The sequence below is a fragment of the Drosophila elegans genome, unplaced genomic scaffold (assembly GCF_018152505.1).
Source record: "Drosophila elegans isolate 14027-0461.03 unplaced genomic scaffold, ASM1815250v1 contig_468, whole genome shotgun sequence".
Taxonomy (NCBI): Eukaryota; Metazoa; Arthropoda; class Insecta; order Diptera; family Drosophilidae; genus Drosophila; species Drosophila elegans.
In genome coordinates, this window is record NW_024545855.1 from 4,726,602 (window position 1) to 4,750,266 (window position 23,665).

General features: G+C 42.9%; 1 protein-coding gene across 10 annotated transcripts in view; it reads right to left on the bottom strand.

The window, feature by feature from the left end:
- Positions 1-23,665, bottom strand: part of LOC108143115 (polypyrimidine tract-binding protein 1) — a 143,653-nt gene that overhangs the window by 26,618 nt on the left and 93,370 nt on the right. For 8 of the 10 annotated variants that reach the window (XR_005977591.1, XM_041709028.1, XM_041709027.1 and 5 more), the window contains one exon: positions 4,724-4,847. The exons of the other annotated variants lie outside the window; for them this stretch is intronic. Coding sequence is in view for 7 of the 8 variants with exons in the window: in XM_041709028.1 (XP_041564962.1) it covers positions 4,724-4,847 (124 nt within the window). In the remaining variant the exon portion in view is untranslated. Of the gene's footprint in view, positions 1-4,723; positions 4,848-23,665 lie in introns of those variants that run through there. 10 annotated transcript variants of the gene reach the window in all.

The window sequence follows — 23,665 nt, forward strand, 5'->3', positions numbered from 1 at the left end:
TTTAATGTGAGCGTGACGCCAGTGTTTGTCTCCAAGTTCCACCCCAAACTTGGCCAAGGGCGTGTCATCAGTCGAATATATAATTTGAATAAATACTCGCTCAGCTCACGCACACAGAGTCTTTAGAGCGCCTTTAATTATGCGACAGTAAATTAGATTTTTACAGGCTCACACATCATAAATTTTAGATTGTTGGGCAAACTTGTGTCCCTTACGTGTCTGTCGCTCTGACTCCTCTTTGTGTGCATAACGACTTAATGATATTTGCTCAGCCAGCAGGGCATTGCCTTAAATTTAAACATTTGCCCACGCATAATCAATCATGGCACGATTTTTTGGCAGCAAATAAAACTCATTGCCAGCAGCCAGTTGGCTTTAGAAAATCTGCAGAGCCCGCCCAACACGCAATTGAGCCTTGAAAAAAAATATTTTTTGCAGCTCGAGCCTGACACCAGCAAGAAATGTAATTCATTTAAAATTTGTAAGGAAAAAGAAGGGGCGGTGGCAAGGTCTTCTGTCAACTGAACGCAAATGCAAGGAGTCAACGTACGCAGTCAGCAGACCGAGCTATACGTCAGCGACGTTTTCAAGTTGTAATTGCATTTCAATTACGAAAATAGTTTTTTCCCATCTGCCCATCCTTGTCGCTAGCACATCCATACTGGTCTGGCCTGAGTTGAAGGGTGAAACTGCATTGGCATTTAGCCAACTGTAGGTTGCAGTTGAGTGAGCGGAGGTTTCCATGCATGTGTGCAGTCAAGTGGCTTTCAGTCAAACAGCCGACAGCCAAGAGCAGTCTGTGACTGTACGTAAAAAATATATTTTGTAAACTAAAATTTATAAGGATTATTATAAGATGTGGTTTCCCTCAGTGTATTACTTTATCTAGGAGCTGGTTAAAAGTCCATAAAGCATATCAATTGTTTAAGTTATGAGGAAACAGAGTAGCGAGGAGAAGTTTTGGTTTGTTGGCCCTGCCAAATTTTTTCCACATCATTTGTGCATTAAAACTACGTACACAGTAGCGGGAGGCTCGGCTTGCAACGGAGCGTATGCTTAATTAAATTGCACATACAAATATTATGCTGTTTCCCACAGTCACAAAGGCAGATAAGTCAAAAGTCAGGCCGACTCGTGCCTGAAAGTCGGATGCCACTAACCGCACTCACGTACAGTGCCTGTCATAAATAGCTGCACACAACGCAAGCCAACCAGCCAGCAAAGTCAAACCGGTTGACAATTGATATTTGCTTTTGGTCTGGCCGGAGTTTTTCACTCCTTTCAATGGGGTCTCAATATTGATACAGATGGCAGAGGAAACAAAAAAAATTATGACAGTATTATTTTATTGACTGCGAAAATATTTACACGCAACGCGTAGACCAGGAAACAGAGTCCTGGACGTGCGAATGAGCCAAGGCGGCACGCGCAGGATACCAGGGTACGAAGGACACGGACACGGACACTTGCCGGCTGCCAAACTGTCGTCTTATTGGTTATGGCCATAAAACCGTTTAAGTGTTTGACCAGACCACCAAAGGGATTGCTTACCAACTCGCTGCGCTGACAGCAGCACACTTGAGCTTTAAATTGATGGTAGTGACGAGCTGATTTAAGTCTTAAGGGATGACCGGTCATGCATATTCAAATTTTATATATTTTTTCAGCATATTTTCCCTACTGCCGCTGGCTGTCTGGACAGGGAATTAGCAATGCTAAGAACGGAAGAAAGAACACAGAGCACACGCAGTGGCAACAGCTGCGAAACTCTTTTTTCGACCGTAGCTCCTAGCTGCCATAGGTGGTGAGCTGACCATTAAGCCCCCAAAATCGGTCAATAAACAAACAAATGTTGGTGGACTATACAAACAGCGCGTAGGCGATGCATGTGTGAGGGCTGTAACAATAAACAACAAACTGAAACGGCGGGGTATGGCAACAACAAAAGCAAAACACGGTCTGGCCACGGTTGATGTTTCAGGCGGACACGCGACATGGCCACGCCATGGTCTACACACAAAAAAAACTGGCCAACGTTTTGCATAACGAGAACAGGCTAAAAGGGATGGTTGTTGAGCTTGTTTAAATAATAATAATGTAATGTGCTCAGACTCATTAGTTTTTTCTTAAAACAAATATATTTAATTCAAAAATATACAACTTTTAAACATTAGAAAATCAATACAAAATAAGGTCTTATTTGCAAATTGCAATTCTAGTAACGTATTATGTTGTTTAAGACTTTTTTAACAACTTCCTTGATCTATTTTTTTCCCTGTTGTTCTAGGAATTAACTGTTACCGCTCGACTCCCTGGGGTCTAGTATACTTGGCATAAAATATTCTTAATAATAAAAAATCAAATAAATCAAGCGAAACTATTTATTAGCCGACTAAAATTCGGAGTCTGAGTTTGGAAGGAAGACCATTGGCTTCATGTGTGTGTTGGCTTCGATCAACAACCACACGCCGAAATGCGAGACACTCACTTCAAGTGGGTGGACGTGGCACCGCCACCTCCATCCTACCTACTCCCACCTATGCGCTGCACATGCCAAAGTGTTTTTATTACATTTACGTGGAAAATTTGTTGCATGTCCTGCTAAGCTCGTGTACCGGAAACAAAAGCGTGAGTGTTTGCGAGTGCGAGTGCCACCATCAATGTATTGGTTTAGTGGCGCACGGATACGATTGAGCCGAGTGCGTGTGTTTATCTAAGGCTTGACCACAGAGGCACACAATGCTTATTGTTACTTTTTGGATTTCTGCCATTTACTTGTCTGGCCTTTGTTGTGCCCTCTGTCACTCTTGGACCCTCCGACATGTATTGGTGCTCGCAGTGTAATAAAAGTGTCCTTACACATTTATTTAACAATTCTTTTGTTATTAGAGAGTGGGCTTAAGTGGCGCCCACAAAAATGATTTCATTGGATTTCTAGCAGCGTCCCCTGTCTGTATCACCGGTACAGCGTACAGCTCCCTTAAAGCGCGTCTTTAATGGAGCAGGACAAAAAGCTGTGTGTGTTTGCACAAGAACTTTGCGTGGAAAATTAAAATGTCCGCAGGTCACAGGTGTCAAAAAGAGGGAGGAGAGGTGGGCGCCTGGGCTTCAAAATGCCGTTGGGTCAAAGTCGTCGTCTGTGGCATAGCCATCGAACAATGGCAGAGGCAGAAGGGTGAAAGACAAAGGCAAAGGCGAACCGCTATCACTAACTGCCTTTCTCTTTCCCTCTGTGCGTATGTGCGGGTGTCTGCTTGTTGCTTTTTAATTAATAGAAAAGTCCTTTGTAAAGTAATAAATAAATATTATGCTTCCGCTTTTGCGTACATTTTTTTCGCTTTCAGTCGATTGCCATTCACATGCGGCCGACCCTTTCGCAAACCCCATTTCGTCCCCTGCTATGACCGTTGACTGTCTGGCGGCTAATGCTCAAGCCCTTTCTTTGTGGTACACACCCAACCCACTCATCATCGGTGTGGCTGGCGGCGGCGAATGCTGGTAATTACGGCGAATTGCAAAAGCATTTTGAACAATCGCATGGATAGTATATTGACGCACAGCACCTGCATATGGCGTTAATTAAATTCGCCCAAACAAAAGCATCACAATCCCCCGTCAGAGCAGTCGATTACTTTTGAATTTCAGCGGAAATTGTTGCCTATTGATTTGTTTGCATTGGCAATCATTCTGTGGCTCACTGGATTTTTGTGGCCAGGTATTCAGCTTTCGGTTCAGCTTTCAGATCCAGTTTCACATTTGGCGGGGAGCCTGCGAACATGTCAAATATTTGCCTAATGTGTGGTTCATTCTGCTGGTTTCGCTTCAGTTTGGTTTTGTCGGGTTGGTGTGCGGTTTTTGATTAGCTTTATTACTTTGCGGCGTCATATGCAGGGTGGTTTTCATAGCGCCGGAGTCTAGTGCGAGTGAGCGTGTGTGTGTGTGTGTGTGGACTTGGGCGGCTAATTAATGTGTCGACACAGTGCGTGGCCAGTCAGCGACCGTCGTTTATAATGCAAACGAACGCGAACTATTTTTCCCGTAATAATTTTCAGGCAAAAAAGGGCCAGGCCAAATGTTTTTGCTGTTTACTTGTTTTCCATGCTAATTAGTAGGTTAATTGGCTATAGGCATCAAAGCGCGCTTGCGTTCAATTGAGGTACTCAAGTTCTCAGGCGACTTTGTGGCCAAGTTGAAGGCTTAAGCCTAATTCTGCACTGACAGAAACTAACAGCAAAGTTAAAAATTAAATAAAAAAAATAGCTGTGCATGATGATAATCCCTTTAACTTAAAGGATAATTGAGTTTATTTTACTTCGAGATCAGAAAAAGATGACATCGTCGTAACCCTGCAAAGTATGTTTTAAGTCTGTTAGCTGTTACCATTAATAATTTGGTAGTAGTTGGTAGTTGACTAGTTAGTAAAGCCACTTTTGTGTGGCGAGACTAAAATAAGATCTTTTCTTCCAGTGTTTAATACTGTCCCGGTGGGCGTGGTTAATTGGCAGACAAATGCAACTGGGCCCAAGACTATGGCTGCAAAATGCACTTAACTTAAGCGCCGCTCCGGGAACGACAGAGGAAAAGGTAGGACTTAAGCCAAGACAAAAGACAAAGCTCTGGTATATGCAAAGGTAAAGGTGGAGGCGGATAGAGACAGAGAGAGAGAGAGACAGACTGGGAGGATAAAAAGAGAAAGATGAAAGAGGAGGAACAGAAAACTTACCAATTCCACCGGCCAGCACGGTTCCCGGCTCCAGTTTGGCCTTCTTTGTGGCCAGGTCCTGATTGTTATTGTCGGAAGCGGGCGCCATGACTGCTGCTTGACTCAAAAGTTCGTCGCTTCCGCGCTGATTTACAGTAACACAGCCACCAGGCACAGGTGCAGTTGCGGATGCGGGAGCAGTTTCAGATTCAGATGTAGATGTAGGAGCAGATTCATATGCAGGAGCAGGTAGGCACAGGCAGTTGGTTAATACATTTTTTTTTTTGTAGTTTGTAGTTGATGCACAGGCGGCAGGGCAGGCACAGACAGAAATTGAAGATGGTTTATTTTCAGTAGTAGTGGTGTGTAGTTGTAGTAGATGAAGGTTATATATACGTATACAAGTACGGTACATAAAAAGAGAAAATAAAAGAGAGAGAGAGAACAATATAAATATTTGATATTTACGCAAGATAAATAAATTACAGCGATTCTTTAAACCCACTTCCGCCCACTTTGCGGAGCATTTGCATAGCTCTCAGATTTTGTTTAGATGCGGATCTCCAGTTTGGTTGATGTCAACAAGGGAAGTGGGTAAGTGGAAATTATTATGCCAAGCGGACTGCAGCTAATCATTATCCAGTGTTAGCTTAGCTATTTATTGACCAGAGCGACCAGAGCGTCCAGGGAGACCAGAGCGACCAGAGCTACCAGAGCGACCAGTTTCCGCAGCCACTCCATGGCTTCATCAAAAAAAATCCACTTGCTCCCATTTCGAAAAAACAGTAGTGCAAATAATTGCACAGCCCGGAGAAAATATTCATTTGAATTAGCCAGCTAAGCAGCTTGCGCATTGTGGCTCCTGTTTCTGCTTTCCGTTTGCTTTTTTCCTGCTTTATTGCAGCGCTAAACTCTAATTACAAAGCACATGAGTGTATTGTAATTACATGTGACACTTAATTACCACGCTCACACAAAAAGTCAAAGCCATGAGGCGAGTATGCACTAGCGAAAATATTGAACACTTTTGGTAAGCATGGGGATTTTTAACGGACTTGCACAATTATTGAAGTTAACTTATCGTATAATGTGTAGTTATTGTAGTCAAAAATAACTAGAGCCAGAAATTCTTATTTTGAGCCCTATGGCTATATATGGTATTTATTTTCCTGTTTTCTTGTAGTGTGCGAATCAGAATCGGAAGCAGGGAGCATCCCAGAGAGCATCGAGAGTAACCGAGTTAAGCCAAACATTAAATGTAATGCGCCCCATCAAAATAAAGCTGCTACAGCTTCAGCTACTGTTGATGCTGACTGTATTGTGCTAAGCAGGATGCGTATATGGGTGGGTGAGAGTGTGTTTGTTCAGTTTCTGGTGCTATGCATTAGCGGCAAGGACACAAAGTCAATAAACGGGAGCTGGAGAAGGGAGAGAGGGCCCAGAACTGAACTACTGCGGGAAAACACTCTGCACACCGCACAAATTGAAAAGGGTAATTTTGTGTAAAGTAGGCACCTTTATGACCCCCCTGCTAGCCAATGCCAACGCCAACGCCACCCACACCCACACCCATCTCCCATCATCAGCTATCAATGCTGACTACGCTTGAATTCGCCACTTGGCTTATCATGCTGCGCGCTTTTGCTTTGCTTTTGGCTTATTTGCTCTTTGCCTGCTGGCTTCTGCTTTTGTTGTGCTTTATTTGTTATGTGCTATTTGTTGCTGGGTTTTTATTTTTATGTGGCTGCACGTTTTATATACATCCATAGACGCACACATAAAGGAATTTGCTTAAATACAAAAACAACATACGGTAATAGGAATAATAAGAAAAGCCAAAACGAACACACTCACACGCGTGTGTGTGAGTTGGTTTGGCGTGCAAGAGACAAAGACAGCGGCGAAAACCGCAGAAGCACTTCACTTGATAATATCACACAAAAACAAGAAAGAAAGCAAACTTCGGCAAGCCGAAGTTCATATACCCTTGCAGCTATTGCATGAATTAAATACTTTTGAAAACATTTAAATTGTGATTTACTTCAGTATATACTGAAAAACAGTGAAGCTATGATGATTTGCAGCTCAATTATTAGATAGTTATTTTATATATTTTTATTAGTTCTATGGGAGCTATATGATATAGACGTCCGATTTTGATAAAATTTAAACCATAATTCTGAAATAATTAAACATTGCCATATGTCGAAGAACTAAACAAAAAATTAAAAAACAGAAAAGTTATAATTTTTTTTCATTTATTTCTCCGATTGTTCCTATGGGAGCTATATGATATAGTCGTCCGACTTTGATGAAATTTAAACCGTAAATCGAAAATATTTAACCATTACTAAATGTCGAAGAACTAAACAAAACATTAAAAAACAGAAAAGTTATAATTTTTTTTCATTTATTTTTCCGATTGTTCCTATGGGAGCTATATGCTATAGTCGTCCGATTTTGATGAAATTTAAATCGTAAATCGGAAATATTTAACCATTACTAAATGTCGAAGAACTAAACAAAAAATTAAAAAACAGCAAAGTTATAATTTTTTTTCCTTTATTTTTCCGATTGTTCCTATGGGAGCTATATGCTATAGTCGTCCGATCCGGCTCGTTCCGACTTATATACTACCTGCAATAGAAAGACAACTTTTGGGAAAGTTTCATGCAGATAGCTTTAAAACTGAGAGACTAGTTTGCATATAAACGGACGGACAGACGGACAGACGGACAGACGGACAGACGGACAGACGGACGGACAGACGGACATGGCTAGATCGACTCGCCTAGTGATGCTGATCAAGAATATATATACTTTATAGGGTCGGAGATGTCTCCTTCACTGCGTTGCAAACTTCTGACTGAAATTATAATACCCTCTGCAAGGGTATAAAAACGACGGGGGAAAAAAAACGAAATCGGAAGCTCACCGTCAGTCTGTGTGCGTGTTAGCCATTCTGTGTGTGTGTGTGGGCTGAGTAATGATATCAGCAGAAGTTACTCACTGCTGTTGTTGTGCATTTTGCTGAACATATGTTTTGTAGCATACTTTTCGATGACCAAAAAAGCAGTAGAATACTTTTTTGGGTCTTCTTTTCTGCAGCCTTTGTTAGAATAATTCATATTGGTCTTTTTTTCGGGCTAGTGGGTAATTAAATTTTAAGTGCCCTTCCGCTCACCACCTCCGCAGCCACCCAAAAAGTTGCCAACTATCTGCGCTTACTTAGTACGAGTCTCTAATGCATTCGTTATGGCACATTAACGCTCCCCAAGTGCCGGCTGCCTGGCATGCTACAGGGATTTGCCGACTCTCCACGGGATATATCCTTGCCAGCGTGAGAGTGTGTGCGCTAGTGTGCATTACACGGTTCAGAAAGTCGGGCTAATGCCCTCCTCTGCCGCTGGGGTTCGGACTGTGCGACGATTCCTTTTTGCCAAGCTGACCGGAAATGTTATTTTAATATGCTTTCTAAAAAGTATGCTAAATATTTGATTAGCAGCTGTATGTGTGCACCCTTTCCTCTCTGTGTGTGCGAGTGTGCGTGGCACATATGGCCAGGACGATAAGCGGCTGTCCACTTTCCTGGAGGGAGCAGAGGCAGTGGCAGAGGCAGGCGCAGCAGCAGGAACCCAAGTGGACCGTTTCATTGTTGTCTCGTCTCTGTGCCATTTTAATGAATTTTCCCAGCGCCATTGCCTCCGCCCCCTATACTCTTCTGTGTTCATAAGCAACGCCCCATTGCCGGAGGGCGTGGGCAGTTTTCTGGGCACTCACTGATTTCTATGATGACATGTGCCATTTCAGGCCCTCCCTGCCTCTCTTTCAGCGTGTTTCTTTTGCTTCCGCCTTTGTTGCCGGGTAACTGGGTCAGCGCGCAATTGTTGCCTCTGAGGGTTGCTGTCTTCATCCACCACCCACACACCACTCACCGCCCGCCGCCCTTGCCGTTCTGTTGTTGTTGTTGTTGTCCGAAGCAGCAGTGGAAAGATAATCACGCATATGCCTAACGGTTAAGTTTTTGAAGTGCGCCCCGCTGACGAACACCAAGAAGCGAGCACGAGACGGATGTAAAGGGTGTCAGCGTCATCAGAGGCTAGCATAAACCCAACATTCCCTTTTCCATTATTGTTTCTGTAATGACCCATGCATTAACCGAAAAAAGGTCTAACTTAAAAAATCAAAACACTTTTGTCGTTGTCATTGGACTCCAGTTTTAGTCTTTTACAATAATAATTTTATGATTTGTTGTAATATAACCTTGATAATTAGTTAAAACATAAACCCCGATTAAGATGTTTTTTTCCCCAAGTGTAATTTCATATTTGTTAATCCCTTGCATAGGTCTTGCTTTGCTCTTTGGGGCAGCTATTTCGATTTTCTATTTGGAGACGCTTTAAAAGGGAGCAAAGCTAGAAAACTGAGGACAGATCATGTGTAATTGAGAAAAAGGCAAATGATATGCACACCATGGGATTATCCAGTCAAAAAGGGTCTTTGAGTATTACTACTGCTTCCTTGGCGAAAGAAGAGAAAGGCTTAGTGGGCTTAGAGTTGCCCAGACACGAGAAAATAAAATAGCCCAAATTAGAAGGCAGTCCTTCTTACATAATGAGCACTTCTTCATGTATATATTCATGACATGTGATTTGGCCTACTCTATCATAATTTGATTTGGCCGCAAAATAGGCACCAAGTGGGTGATTCAGCAGCCAGTCGCCTTAAATTTTATTTAATCATGAACCCAGTTGATAATAACTCTGCACTCAGTTGTGTGGGTGGACAAGAAGAGGAATGAGTTTTGGAGAGACAATATCAACGCCCTCATATATTGCATGGCCTCAGTGTTGTGTTCTCCTCTCTCTTTGTTATAAATTTATGACCACGGCATATGAATATTAAAATCGAATATGTTGCTGTCGATTAAAAGCTTTATGTTTTGTGTCCCTGTCTGTAGCGCACAATTTGGGTGAAAATAGTAGCAGTGCCACTATAATTTAATTTTATAGAATTATTAGTTAAGGTAATGAATAAACTAACTTTTGCAAGCATAAACTTTTAAATAACTATTAATTGAACTAATCAACAAATGGAAACAAATTGAAACGGTTGAATGCTCTTCGACGCAATCGAATGTAAAATATTTTTAAACTTGCCTTTGGTCATTTTTTTTGTTAATAAGAGTTTTAGGGTTAAATAATACTCTGGCACTACTATCTTTTTGACCCCAACTGTTCGAGTTTGTCAGTTTGTGTTCGCGACACAGATACGACTCAATATATCCGCTGGTGCACCGAATCGGTTCATTGATGACGAATATCGACTCCCCCATTGCTCCATCCGCTGACATCATTGATGACGGGGATGATGATGCTGCTGACGATGATGATGGCATATGGATATGGAACGAGGTGATACAGAGCGTGGGAACAGTAGCGAATGCCAGCCTTGGTGCAAAAATTGCATATGTAGGTAAAAATAACAACAGCGGAAAACTGCAACCATAACAAAGCGGCAATTTCCGGTTCAACTCCCACTCAACCCCCTTTTGAAATATCAATTATTGCTGCCGTTTATGCAGGTGCAACAGAAGCTGTTCTAGCTGGCAGAACGGTAAATTTTCCATTTCGAGTACGCCTTAAAGCAATCTTTAAGTTGCCAGCCAGCCATCCAATAAATTCTAATTATAAGGCCAAATGAGACAACCACTCAACCACCCTCCCTCTCAGATTATACCAAGCGCTATTTGTTAGCTAGTTGTCAGTTGATAAACGCAACTTGTAGTTGCGGCCACATAGACACAGATATGGGACTCAAACCCTACTCAATCCACCAGCCGCCAACTAAACCACCTAACCCACCTGCCGGCTGGCGGCGCAGCAGGCAATAAATTATATGAAAATGCCGCCAAAGTGTAACAGCTGCGGTTCTTGCCGAACTCCGGCCACAAAATCCGGAGGAGGGGCATCGAAACCACAGCAACAAGAAAGAGTCACCGGCTTAGCTCAACTTTAATATGAAATACTTCTATCCAAGAGCCAGCTCCTTATCTCCCCAACTCCCCACTATATATCATATTTTTTCTCTTTATTTAAAAAGGGGGAAACGAGGAAAATTAATGTAGAAGCGTATAGAGAGGAAGAGCTGCTAGTTGAATACCACTAAATATTTACGCTTTGGCTTTTATTGCTTCCGAAAGTAGAGAATTTTTCTTTTTTCAATTTGTTTGCATAAATATTTGAAGCACAGCTAAATTAGAATGTCGAAAGGCGAGAACAAATGACTCTAGCTTGAGCACGTGTCTGTATAAACTTGCGCAAGTTTGGCCAAAACGATTTGTAGCAATTTCGCTATTAGTATACTTCACTCTATTCTATTCCTGTCTGCACAAAGCGAAATCGAAAGGAAAGCAAAAGAAGGCGCAAAACTTTTCCTGCTTATGCATTTATCACCTTTTTCTTGAGGGAGTGCAAAAAACTTTGCCTGGCCTAGTGCCAAGCAATTCTTTCGGCTGTAAGCCGGTAAAATGGACGAACTCCTGGCGGGCACATTTCAAGCGCCCGCCCGCATAAATTATTCAAAACATGTGTTCCCCGCGTATCTGAGTGTCTGTATTTCCGACAGTCTGCCACTGACTGCTCAACGTTGCACGTTCCACGGCTCACAGCTTTCTATTCACGATTCTGGTAGCAAATGCAGTAGAAAAACTTCCGTGCCCTCAAAGGTAGGCAAGTGCTTTTCTCCGGCGTCATGGCTCCTTTTCATTCTTTATCTTACGACATTTACTTGTGTATGACAATTTCATTGATATTATTCTGCCTCCCGCGCGCTCGTTCGTTTCACTTTAAGCACGGCCAAAAGTTTTGGCAATTTTTTATTTGCTCCTCGTGTCACGCGACTTCGGCTGTCTATTAAGATATTCACTCGCCTGTAATGCGACATCGTTTATATGTGCACTGAGAATTTCGTTAAAAGGTGAGAGGATATTAAAATATTGAGTAGTGATACCTAAAACAGCCAGAAAAAATAAATTGAGAGGTATATATAAGGTATAGGTTGAGTAACCTTTTTGCAAGCACTACGGAATTCGGAAAAATAAACATGAATTTACCAGGAATTATTGAATTTATGTACGTTGATACTCCTTTTTTCTGCAGTGGAGAGAGAGTTAGACATGCGTTTTCAGCACACGTGTGTGTGTATATGCAAATGACAACCATTTGCCGTTTGGCATTTTTAATGAGCACAGTCAGAGATTCTGGTCTTGACCTAAGCAACGATTACCGGGCGGCATAAATCTTGCCGTGATATTGATTCTCCACCTTCTCGGGAAGCTGGTTGCTGATGTGTGCTATATACCGTTGTGTAAAACGATATTCTGGCGGCGTGTTGAGGGGATCTTTTAAAATAAATTATACCTTTTTAAAACGGCCACGAAGCACTTATGGAGAGCTTGACCCGAGAGCCACGACCTGCTCCCGGGCTCATACAAAATTCAATAGCAATACAATTTATGGCGGCTGGACACTGGCAATAGCGAAAATATGCTGCGCTCGCGTTTCGGCGGGGGGTTCGAGGGTGTTAATATGGGCTGGAAAAAGTCCACTCCCTCACATTCCACCTCGCCCACGCCTTATTTATTTTTATGGCCTTGTCTATTTGCTTGTCGTTTTGTGCGGCAGCAGTCCAATAAAAAATGCATTAAAAGCGTCTGGGTCTGGGGGAAAACGACGGCGAACAAACATTTCGGTTTGTCCTCTGCCCGACTTTAAAGAGCTTCCGCCCCGAGATACACTCTCCACACATTTGCATGGCAGGTGGCAGCATTATTGCTGGGGAGCAAAGTCAATGAACAAATTCGCCATGCCAATTCTCAAATGTCTAATATTCAGGCAGCAATTTGCTTACGGCTGTATGTACAAATAATTTGTTTGCTTCTGGCTGTCATCCTTGCCAGTCCTTTCCTTTGTTTTCCTCTATTTTCCTGCTGTATATCCGACCTCTCTTTCCACAGTGCCCCCCACCTTCTCCGCTTTCTCCGGCTGCCATTTGCCGCTCGCTTTGCTTTCACTTGCCATCTCCATCCCTATCGCGCGGAAAAAAACATTTTTAATGCCGCACCATTTTTTATAGCGCCACACTTGAATGCGTTTAAATATTTTATGTAATTTTTCGCAATTTATTTAGCGCATTATTTGCCGGGCCAGCAGACAGCCTCAGGGCCCGACATTTATATCAATTCATGGACGAAAAATTCGTTGACAAATTTCAGCCCTCGAGGATATTCCCACAGAGCCGGAAATCTGTCGCGTCAATTTTAATTTTTATTTCGGTTGATTCTAATTTTAGGGGTACGCATGGCTCAATTAATATTAGCGGCGTTTAATTATATTTGGCCCGTTAAATTTGCGCGGCTTGGGCTTAAAGTTACTAAATTCAGCTAGAAAGTGGAAGGGCATTGGGATAACGAAGTTAGCTTTGTCTCTGAGTCCCGGCGCTAGGCACAATCGGGAATTAATCAAATTGCTGAACAATTTGAATAACTTTAATGGACTTGCGGCACATACCGAAACCGAGAGGCACGAACACACAAGGATTCCCTCTTTCACGGCCATAAATCCACTGCATGCTACTCCTTGCCAACCCTCGGTCCTCAGTGCTCCACTCTGCGTTCGCGTCATGTTTGGAAAGTAATTGATTTATATATAAAAACATGTTGCATGCCACAACGATTGCAGCTTGTTGCTGTCGCTGCTTCGTCGTTGTTGTTTTTTGGTTTGTCAGGGTGTTTGTTTCTAAATTTATACACACCTCCGAACAGCCCACCAAGCCCTTTACAAGCCCACCCCTTTGTATTCGAAACGCAAACTCGCATGTTTACATATCGATTACTCTGCGCCTGCTGCATCGGGCGTTCTGCATGTGTATAAGTGCCAGAGTGGGCGTAAGGCAATAAAAACCATTGGGCGTGTCCGTTGGGTGGGCGAAAAACGTGTTGCATTTTATGCCATGTTCACCAACGAGAACATATTTTTTAAAGCCACCACAGCACTCTGGTTGTTGATTTTAAGCCCTTTCGTGTCGTTGGCCACTTTTGGCCGCACTTTAAAAATGAATTTTCTACTAATTAAAAGGAAAAGGACAGCGGAATAGCTAAGCGATTTGTCTACGACAGCAAATAAAAGGCTCTAACAACTGCGGGAATCGGACCCTTCATTCGGCCAACTTGCAACATGCTCGTGACGCCGGCTCGTTACAATTTCATTTTACGACGCGCCCACAAAAAGAGGCGGGGCCATAAACCTAGGCATAGAAATGGTAAATGAATGGCAATGGACACTGCGCAGACCAGAAGAAGAGCATACAAAATTATCTACATTTAATGACGAACCTTAAAAATTAGCGAGAAATGCTCAAATTAAACATAAAACTGAGCTCGGTCCGAAAGCGTGATGGTCAAAGGTTGCGAAAGGGGACGAGACAGCTAAGAAGAGGAAGCATAGCCTAGGAAGGTCTCGCATTTGTGGACATGCGTCTGGCAGAAACATCAAAATGACATCCATTAACACACCTATTAATCACAAAAAATAGAAAGCCGAGCCAAACCGAGCGTAAACGACAGGCTAGCAGAGAAGCCTTCTTTCCATGCGCATTATGCACTCAGAAAAATCAAATTATATATTTCCAAACTCCACGGGGAAATATTATTTAAGACACTATTTATAATATATGGAACTTAAATTTTGTTTTTTATTGCGTTATAAATAAAACTTTGTCACCCCTCCTGACCGTGGCCATAAAAGACGAGACACTGCTCTAAAACGTTGCAAAGTCACACAATTATGTTTAGGTGACAAAAAAGGAAAATAGAAAAAAGCGAACCTCTAATAGAAAATAGCAAAAGCAATAACCAACTAAACAGCACAAAATGTAGAATAAAAATGTCAAAAATTTAGCAGTCGACGCGTCGACAAAGCCAAAGTTTCCGCCGTGTTATTGCTGTTGTATCTTGGCTCTAGGTTTGGGTTTGGGCCGTCGTCATAAAAACCCGCAAAGTGGGTGGTGATGGCCAATTAAGTTAACGACGGACGGGACGGCAGAGCGGCGCGCCAACTTTGCGGTCGAGCCACCACTGGCTAATGTGCACAGCTCACCAGGAATCCACCCTGGACTTGGGCCTAACCTATTGTAATCTAAAACGTTCATTGGGCTGGTTGGCAAATGGAGCGGCCCTAGGATCCGCCTTCCTTCCTTCCTTCCTCCGTATTTTCCTGCCAGCGTTGTCGTTGTCGCCTTCAACCATCCGTCCGGTTGTGGTGCTACTTTGATGGCGATGGCGTGGTGGTGGCGCTGCCATCGAGTCCACGGGTCGTGTGCGCTTGACTGGCAGATCAAGAGACAGGTGACTGAACCAATTAACAAAGAGCCAGCCACCAAAAACTTTGCCAGCAGCACCGGTAAAAGAAAAAAATAAAAATAAAAATAGAGAACATGACAAAAAGTGGATGAAAAAAATGTGAACATGGCTGCAGGTGACGGGCGACTAGAAATTAGCCCACATTTTTTGAGAAGCACTTTGGAGAAGAGCGCTGCCAGCAGCTGTGGCCGCCCGAAAACATAACCGCTTTCTTCTGCTCCCACCATCCAGGCGTATACGTAATATATACAATGTAAATAGACGCCAGCGCCAAATGTTTCGCAAGTTGCAAATTAATTTCTCCCAGGAATGGTCCCACGGCAGCTCAGGGAAATATGGGAAGCAAAACACTTTGTAGTAGGTGCTCATAATCACCATCATCATCACGACGGCGAGGCTGAGCCTCTCGCCCATCTTTGTCATCATTGCGGTTGTCACAGCATATTCCATTAGCAATTATGAATATGGAATAGCAGAGACCGTGACTAGTCCTGCTCTCCCAGTAATCTGCTCTTCCTCCTTTTTCCACGAAACTGCGACTACTTAAGCCGAGCCAACGATGCCGTTAAGTGCTGTATTCCTGAGGCGGCCAACATTTGGGCCACGTTTGATGTGCGGCGACACTACGTTTTTTACACGCAGAAAAAGTATTTTTCGGTAATTAGCCATAATATGTTGAATTCGTAAGGAATTTTTGATAGTTAGATATTAATCAAACTTAACTCCAACAATAATAAATAATATAAATTTGTATGATTTTACAATGAGGATTATAATAATCAAGACACTATTTATATTGCTAGTGATGAGGTGGGTTCTTGTTTCGTGCAAAATACAGCGACAATTGGTAGTGTTTTTATGAGTTGTAAAAAGCAACAAAGCTGCACTTGTCCTAAGTGCTTTTTGAGAGCGCGAAACATGTGCGGCACAACTTAAAAACGAAATTTTTTGGCTGTCATTACGGCCCACAAAAGTGAAAATAAAAACGAAAAACGACCAGCTGTCTAGAAGCCTTTGAATGATCCTTTGAGTTTCGTGGCAGTGATCGCACACTGTCCAAAAGTTGTCAAACAAGCCTGGCAGGAGCACACTGGAACACAAAAACACGCAGGCTGAATAAGAGCCAGGACATGGAGACAACAACCGGAAAATGGGTTTTCAAGCAAATTATCTGCCTGCCAGGCAAGGCGAGGCCAAAGCCCAAAGACCAAAAGCAGTCCACAACCCTCTCCCGCCTCATCCAACCACCCAACAACAACAGCTCTAAACAGTTTCAATTTCAGTTTTGGCATCATTTGCGTTTGGGAGTGAGAGGCGGACGTGGAGACGAGCACCGCAACGAACCGGGGTTGCACATATGACAAATATGCATAGACATTGTCTATTGCCACACGCTTGCGGGCTGTCTTTGTCCGCTCTCTCTGCCCAATGTGCCTGTTGACTGCTGTCCATGTCCTGAATGCAAGGATGACTGTTTGCACTGTGAGAAATATAGGGGTTTTCCTTAAGTTGGGTTAAATAATGGGATCCCTTTTGTATTAGTCCAAATAGCTTTTATAACTAACAAATTTGCATCATATAATCTAGTAAAACGCAGTTGATTCTAAATATCCTTAGCGTTCCATTTTTTTGTATTCCTTTCACACCACATTTTCTTACAGTGCACGTGCCAAATGAATGGTTGAGTGAATGTGATGGAATGGTTGGACGCTTCTTTGGCCACCGCCGCCCCAAAAGCCGACCGGCACCGCTGGCGACTGTGGATAGTGCCAAATTATGGTGCTTGTGGTTTTCAGTTGCGAAACGCGAAATTCGCTTCATGACGGTAGACTGGCAGATTGAATCGGACGGAGTTTGGAGGTTGGTTAGGCAGCTATGTCTCCATGTCGTGTAATCCCAGTCAGCCAGTGAGCGTGTGTCTGCGTGTTATTTGATACGGTAATCATGTGACAAATATGCTTCTGTTTTTGTTGCTGCTTCTGCTGCGGCTGCTCTTGCCGCTTTCATTATGCGCATTAATGAGCCGCACAAAGAGAGACGATAGCGGACGGAGAGCCATTTGCATTTGCTCTTCATTAGCTGGCTGAAACGCTTTGATTGTGTTTGTCGTGTGTGACTGACTGTGCAGTGTGTAGTGTGTGTGTGGCTGATGGAAAGCGGATTTTCCGGGAAATGCATTTAACAAGGAATCCGCTTTAAAGGTGCATCGCCAGACCATAATTCCCATTATTAGCGTTATTTGTGTGCGTGCGCCAAATTTCATCGTTTTTCCCTATCCCACTCAGAGAAAATAAAAGTAACTTGTTCTTTTTTACAATATCAACCAATAACTAAAAACCTTTAACAAAAAAAAACATTATTTTCAACGCACTTTTTATGTTATTGAATTTTTGAGATGAACATTTTTCTGGGAACTTTAAAATCGAGCTTTCAAAAAAAGCCTTCAGAATTATTTTCTCAAAGTGAATTGAACATATTCCACGCAAAAGTCAGGGCAGCCAAGTAACCGCTGCATTGTTGCAAGCTTTCTCTTGCATCCCTCCACTGAATTACCCCGATTTTTGCCCTTTTAGTGATGAGCGAGGACAGGACCCATAATGGACAGCGGACCCGGTAAAAACGGAAATGACCAGGGAAAATAAAAAACAGGCAGACAGAAAGACAGACAGAAGGGCAGACACACACACGGGTCCATAAAAACACACATTGGCGCACACCCACACCGAAAAAGTGAACGCAATTCGTGATAATGACCGCAGCACACGCACACATGGGCAGCGAAAAGGAGGAGGTGAACCATTTGTAACTGCATTTATATTGAAGCTACCGCATCTGTTGCGGTTTTGTTGTATGCAAAAATGCATTTTCGCGCACAGATAAACATACAAAACTGGTGTTGATGTGAGAGTAAACCACCAGCCTCGCTTCGCCGTCTGTTTTCTGCCCCACCGGGGACTTTGTGTTGAAGGGAGACACCGCGGTGCTGTCCTTTTTGCCCCATTTCAGCTGCGAGTTCGTGCTGTGCTTCCGGTTTATTAATGTTTTTAAACCCAGCTTTTTTCAATGCGTCTCCTTTTGGCAATTAAATTATTGAAAGGCGGCAAATGAACTCGTTGCGGGACTGATCTATTTAATTTGCTTGAAAAAGTCAACCAGGTCGCATCGGGAGCGCATATGTAATATTCATAATTGCCATTAAAAATAATGCAGCATTGATGGTGACGTCCGACGACAAAGCTAATGAAAGGCGGTCATGAATAATTCTTCTCGCCTCGCGCATGAATTTCGTGAAATTTAAATTGATATTAAATCTAGTGGGCCGCACTGATAAATAAGAGCGAGCGACTTTTACCCGGAGATAAAAGCTGCTTCTGGCGAAGGATTACAGATTGAGTAAACCGGAAGTGTTGGTCCGTGACATTAACGAGGGCCAGGAGGGGAGAAGGAGAGATGACAGATGTCGGCACAAAAAAGAGTCGGACCAGACGGCCAACAAATATCCGTACGTATACGCGGAAAGTTGGTGACAAAAAGAAATGACGCCATGATTCATGGACGATGGGTCCACGCGAACGTTTGACAGTCATCGCTTTTCCATACCTTTTCCCCTTTCATCGGAAAAACTCACAAATATTTGTTAGAAATCAACAAATCAACGGGTCAGAAGGAGAAAACTTTTGGTCATGTGCAAAGTGAAGTGGAAATTTTTGCATAAATCAAAGTTAAAAGTGTTAACAAAAAAAGAAGAGTAAAAGGGGCGAAAATTGAATTTTACAATTTATCCAGCTTCTCCACTCCAGCATTTTTTTAGTCAGATTTTTCCATTTGCTATCCCTTACTTTTCCTGGAGACGGGCTCTGTATTTACTTGTTGGCTTTGCCCCTTTTGTTTGGCATTGCGCAGAAGATGGCTTTGGGCAAATTTTTGGCTGTTTGTTGGTTTTCAAATTTGCGGTAAATCGGAAACGCGCCGTAAGTTAAATGAACTCGTCCCGCACCACGGCGCAGACCGCCGGAATCGCAGGACTCACCAACGCTCGGACGTGATCCCACCCCATACACTATAATAAAAAAGATACAAAATTATGAATTGTCTTAGGAAATAAATATGCATAGATATGCCTACTCACTATTTCATATTCTCGTTTGAAATAAGGTATCCCAAAAGAAACGTAATTCTTTTGCAACATTAATTGCTAACAAATTTTTCATGGTCCTTGGTTTTTTTTTTAGTGTGGTCAAAGGTCGGCGGTGTTTCATAGTAGCAACTCGTTTCCTAGTTGTCTTTCCGTTTCTTTTCATTTATTTACATGTTGCTCCCTGTTATTGTTCTTTATTTTTATTTATTCGTTTCGCAATTTGTTTTCATAGGAACGCTGCCGGCTGGGGTTGTTAATCAGTGACCTGCGACCAAGGAGCTTTGATTTCTTTTTGTTTCGGGGACCTAGACAAATTTGCTTAATTGCGTATAATTTGTGGCAAAAAAGGTCGACCCCAAGACCAAATAGGAATCGGTCAAAGATATATATATATTGCAAGGTTTCGGTAAAATGCAAACTCTCTTTAATACCAGCCAGGTGAAGCCCAAATGAAATCACTTTTGCCCGCACACGCATTCTCCGCCATGAATTTTAAGCGAAGGATTAGATCGAGCAGCCTTACAAAACGCCAGGGTTTTCCTGATAGAAATTATGAATGGAAAACTGGGTGGAAAAAAAATCAGCTTGGAATTGAATTTGGGCGACAACAACTCCCGACATGTGTGTATGGGTCCTCTGAAATTGCAAATAAATTTATTGAAAATGATTGTGAAAGCGAGTGCTACCCCCACCATAGCCCCTAGGCACACATTGTTAGCCCCGTTCTACTATGGCCACTCCTACTTGCTCTATATCTACAGCGACTCTCAGATGCATGAATTCTGAGCAAGATGAGGAAAAAAATATTGATGATTTGGCAAATGTGTATTGAAAAGGTAAGAGCTATTGAGTTGCCAGTGCAGCAGAGCAACTACACTTTGCATGTTAGTCCATGAATAAGCGTATGTGGGACTCAGTTTGAAGCGAACATGGAAAGCGTATTAGTAACCGGAGCAATTGTTGCTCCAGAAAAATAGAGAGCATATTTTCCTCGCTCCTCAGATATTATGCCAAGGATTTTAAGCGAATGGCAAGCGAGTTTTAAATTTCAGCAATTTTGGATTAAAATTCGCCACATTAAGCGAAAACAAAACGTCAGCAGTGAAGAGTAAGTAGCAAACAGTGGCGAAAACGAAATGCACGAGCTCCAGCACCAGCAGCGGCGAAATTAATCTAAAAACTTTTTAATGCGCTTTTAAATGATGAAGCTGAAGGGGGTCTTCGAGCAGCCCTGTTTTTCCAACCTTTCCAGCATCTCGCCTGCTCCACTGGCTATTCATAACCGAAGCTGGGGGTCGTCGGGAAAAGGGTACAAAGAGGGAGGAAACTATCATTGCCGTTGTCGCTGGCTGTGCTGCAAATTACAAGACCCGACCCAGGACCTGCTGCGTTGCAATCTCAACTGTTGCCCCGCTCCCCCCCAAATGAGATTGTGCGGCAACCTGTTGCGAGGACCCTGTTCCTTGCTTTAATTTTTGCAAATTTAAACGCTAAGGGACGGGGAAAACTGTAGCCAGGAAGCACACAATTAAGTTTTAAGTTGCTGAAATTAAATGAAAACAGTGGGAATATTGAAATTGATGCAAACTTGATTTAGCTGGGGTGCGGGCAAAAAAGCGTAAAGAGGAGGCGTGGTTGGCTGGCAAACAAAGGTATCGCTTGATTAAAGTCTTCCCCTTCCCGGACTGCAGGAAGATTGCTATTTACCTTTGAATTTTCATGGCATAAATCCAGGCGAACTAGGAGCAGTCAGTTACAGCAATTCATTAGCACAGGGACAGGCGAAGGGAGGCATCTACTGGATTTGTAGGGGAGGCGATTTGCAAAATGGGTATGTGATGCCCGAAGTTTTGTGCGGCAGCAGAATTTGGAGAATTCATTGAAATGTTTGAGCAACTTTCGGTTTGCCAGCTGCTAATTGTGTAACTTGTCAGGGAGTCAGAGGGTCGACTTACTTTGCACTGGCAGGCAGACATTTAATTAGTCGGTTTTTGTGTCATGTGCCTGAAAAGAGGAATGCCACATCGAGAAAAAGACCAAGTCTTTATTTTTCATCAGTGAAACCTTGTACAAAACGGAGTATTAAATATGGTAATCATATATAGTAAGCCGCTCTTTGCTGTGTGCATCGAAATTGACATCGACATCCCGAAATGCGCTATGTTCTTAAGGGCTTAGCGACAGATTTTCAGGATGCCCCAACCACTGAAGATAATTTCGAGCACTTAGCAAAAATAGCAACTATTAAATATGCATAAACGGCGGAGCAGGTCGCGAGCTATTAAACTGCCAGCAAGTCGCACATACACTCGCTCTGCTTGTGTGACACTTTAAACAAAGATTTGCATACATTTGGGCCACGTTGTCTGCTGCAGCGTCAGCTAGAAAACAAAAGCCTCATACACATACACATACAAAACACCACACCCCCCACACACAACAGAGAGCAAGCCGGAAATTCTTTTGGGCGAGCCTTAAGCCAAAGTGAACGCGTGCTTGCCGCAATGTCACATAAATTTGCATATATGAGGGCCGCTCTATGCCGCTCTCTTTTGCCGGAGAACTACCCGTCTCTGTCTAGGGTCTGTGTGCTAAGTAAACGCTGGTGTAACAAAAAGCTTTCAAAATATGCCGACGCGACACCTCCAGTAAATTTTATACGCTTGCAGCTTAAATATTTACCCACACACAGAGTCACTTGCGAAGACGTGCTGGCAGCATATGATAATAAAATCTTTATTTAATTGTAAAAATTGCGGCCGAGCATACGATCTAGCTCTCCCTTTCGCTGGCGTAATAAAATGAAGTTAATTTTAATTAAAATGCATGAAAAGTGCGTGAGTATGTGCGGGAACAAATACCAAAAGCTGCTGAATCGTAAAATATGCACATTTGAGTGTGCGTGAGCGGCTCTTTTAATTTAAATTGTTAACCCTTTGACTGGTGACTTTATGTCCTGGATCTGCCTCCACCGATGGGTGTCGAATTATAGGTCATAATTGTCAATATTTGCTTCTCTTTATGACCGCAAAGCAGAAGCAGGAACGGTGGTTCGGCTGTGGCGGCCTGGCCATGCATAACATCTAATAATTACCTTCGAGAGTCAACCAGCCTTTAGCAAGCTTATCAAGTTTGCAGCGCCTAAAACGCAAATAAGGCGCCTCCGTTTTATTTTCACCTTTATTTCGTATGCTGTATGTTATCTAGAAAATGTATGACAGCTGCCGCACCACGAGCTCAATGCGTGTGAACAGATGCCGTGGCACGCGTTGCTGCCTCGAAAATGGAGGCTGACGAGACGCAAGGAAGGCGAGGCTGAATGCCGGGGCAGGGGCAATGGACAAAATCCTTTTAAAAAACAATTTATGCCGACATTGCTGGAGCCGTTTCTGCGTGATGCTACCTTTTTCGTCAGGGTGTTTAACAAAGTGCTAATTTAAAAAGTTCGCCAGCAGCTAAAAACGGGCGGGTGAGCGGTGAGTAGCAACAAAGTAGGAAAATAGCAAAAATTGCTAATTAAAAATTTATATGAAGTTGGCAGTAATAGCATTTTTAATTATAGCCAACTCATGCGGCAGCAACAGAAACAGTAACTGAGCACCAGGCGGCAGCGGAAGTGCGGCATAAACATTTTTGAGGTCGTGGGGCAGGCCCTTTTGTTGTTGCGGCTGCAACTTCGATTTGGGCCACAAAAGATGGCAGGATGGTGGCCAAACAAAAAGGTCAGCCCTGCCCGGCAGATTGTTAATTAAATCCGTAATCTACCATCGGTGAAGTGCGGGTGGAGGAAATTTCCAAAGAATTTTGCGGGCCTAAATAAAGTTGAGAAAATACTTGCAGAGCTAAGCACTGCATTTGACGGCTGCACTGAGCTGATCAAAGGCATCCCCTCCACTTGCACTTAATAAAGAGTCCATTTGAAATATTCATAAATAGCCTGGCCAGCAGCAGATGCCACTAACACAATGTATGTGTATGTGGTGTATGTGAGCAGAAAGCCAGAAGAATGCTGTTTTCTTTTATCCAGTATTATTGAGCAGAGAAACCTTTGCATGCTAATAACAATTAATTCATTGTTGGCCTCTTTTGTTTCGGGCTATTTTGTTATGTATTCTTATTGATTCGCAAAAGCAGAAGCAAAGGCAGTCGCATTCACTTATTTAGGGCTGGCGTTTAAAGCCACTTGCCGCCGGCCAGACTTTTGCTGAACTTCAATTGGAAACTTTTGTCAAATTAATTAATTAAACTACACTACAGCAAAGTCGAGACGAGTCGTGGCAGTGGCAGTGGCCGAGCGAGCAGTGGTATTAATAATTGAAAGGCGTCCGGTTGAAGTCGTCACTTTGTCCTGGACATGGCCCGAAGTTGTGTGAGCGGCGGCCAGCAAAAACAAACAACTGAAACG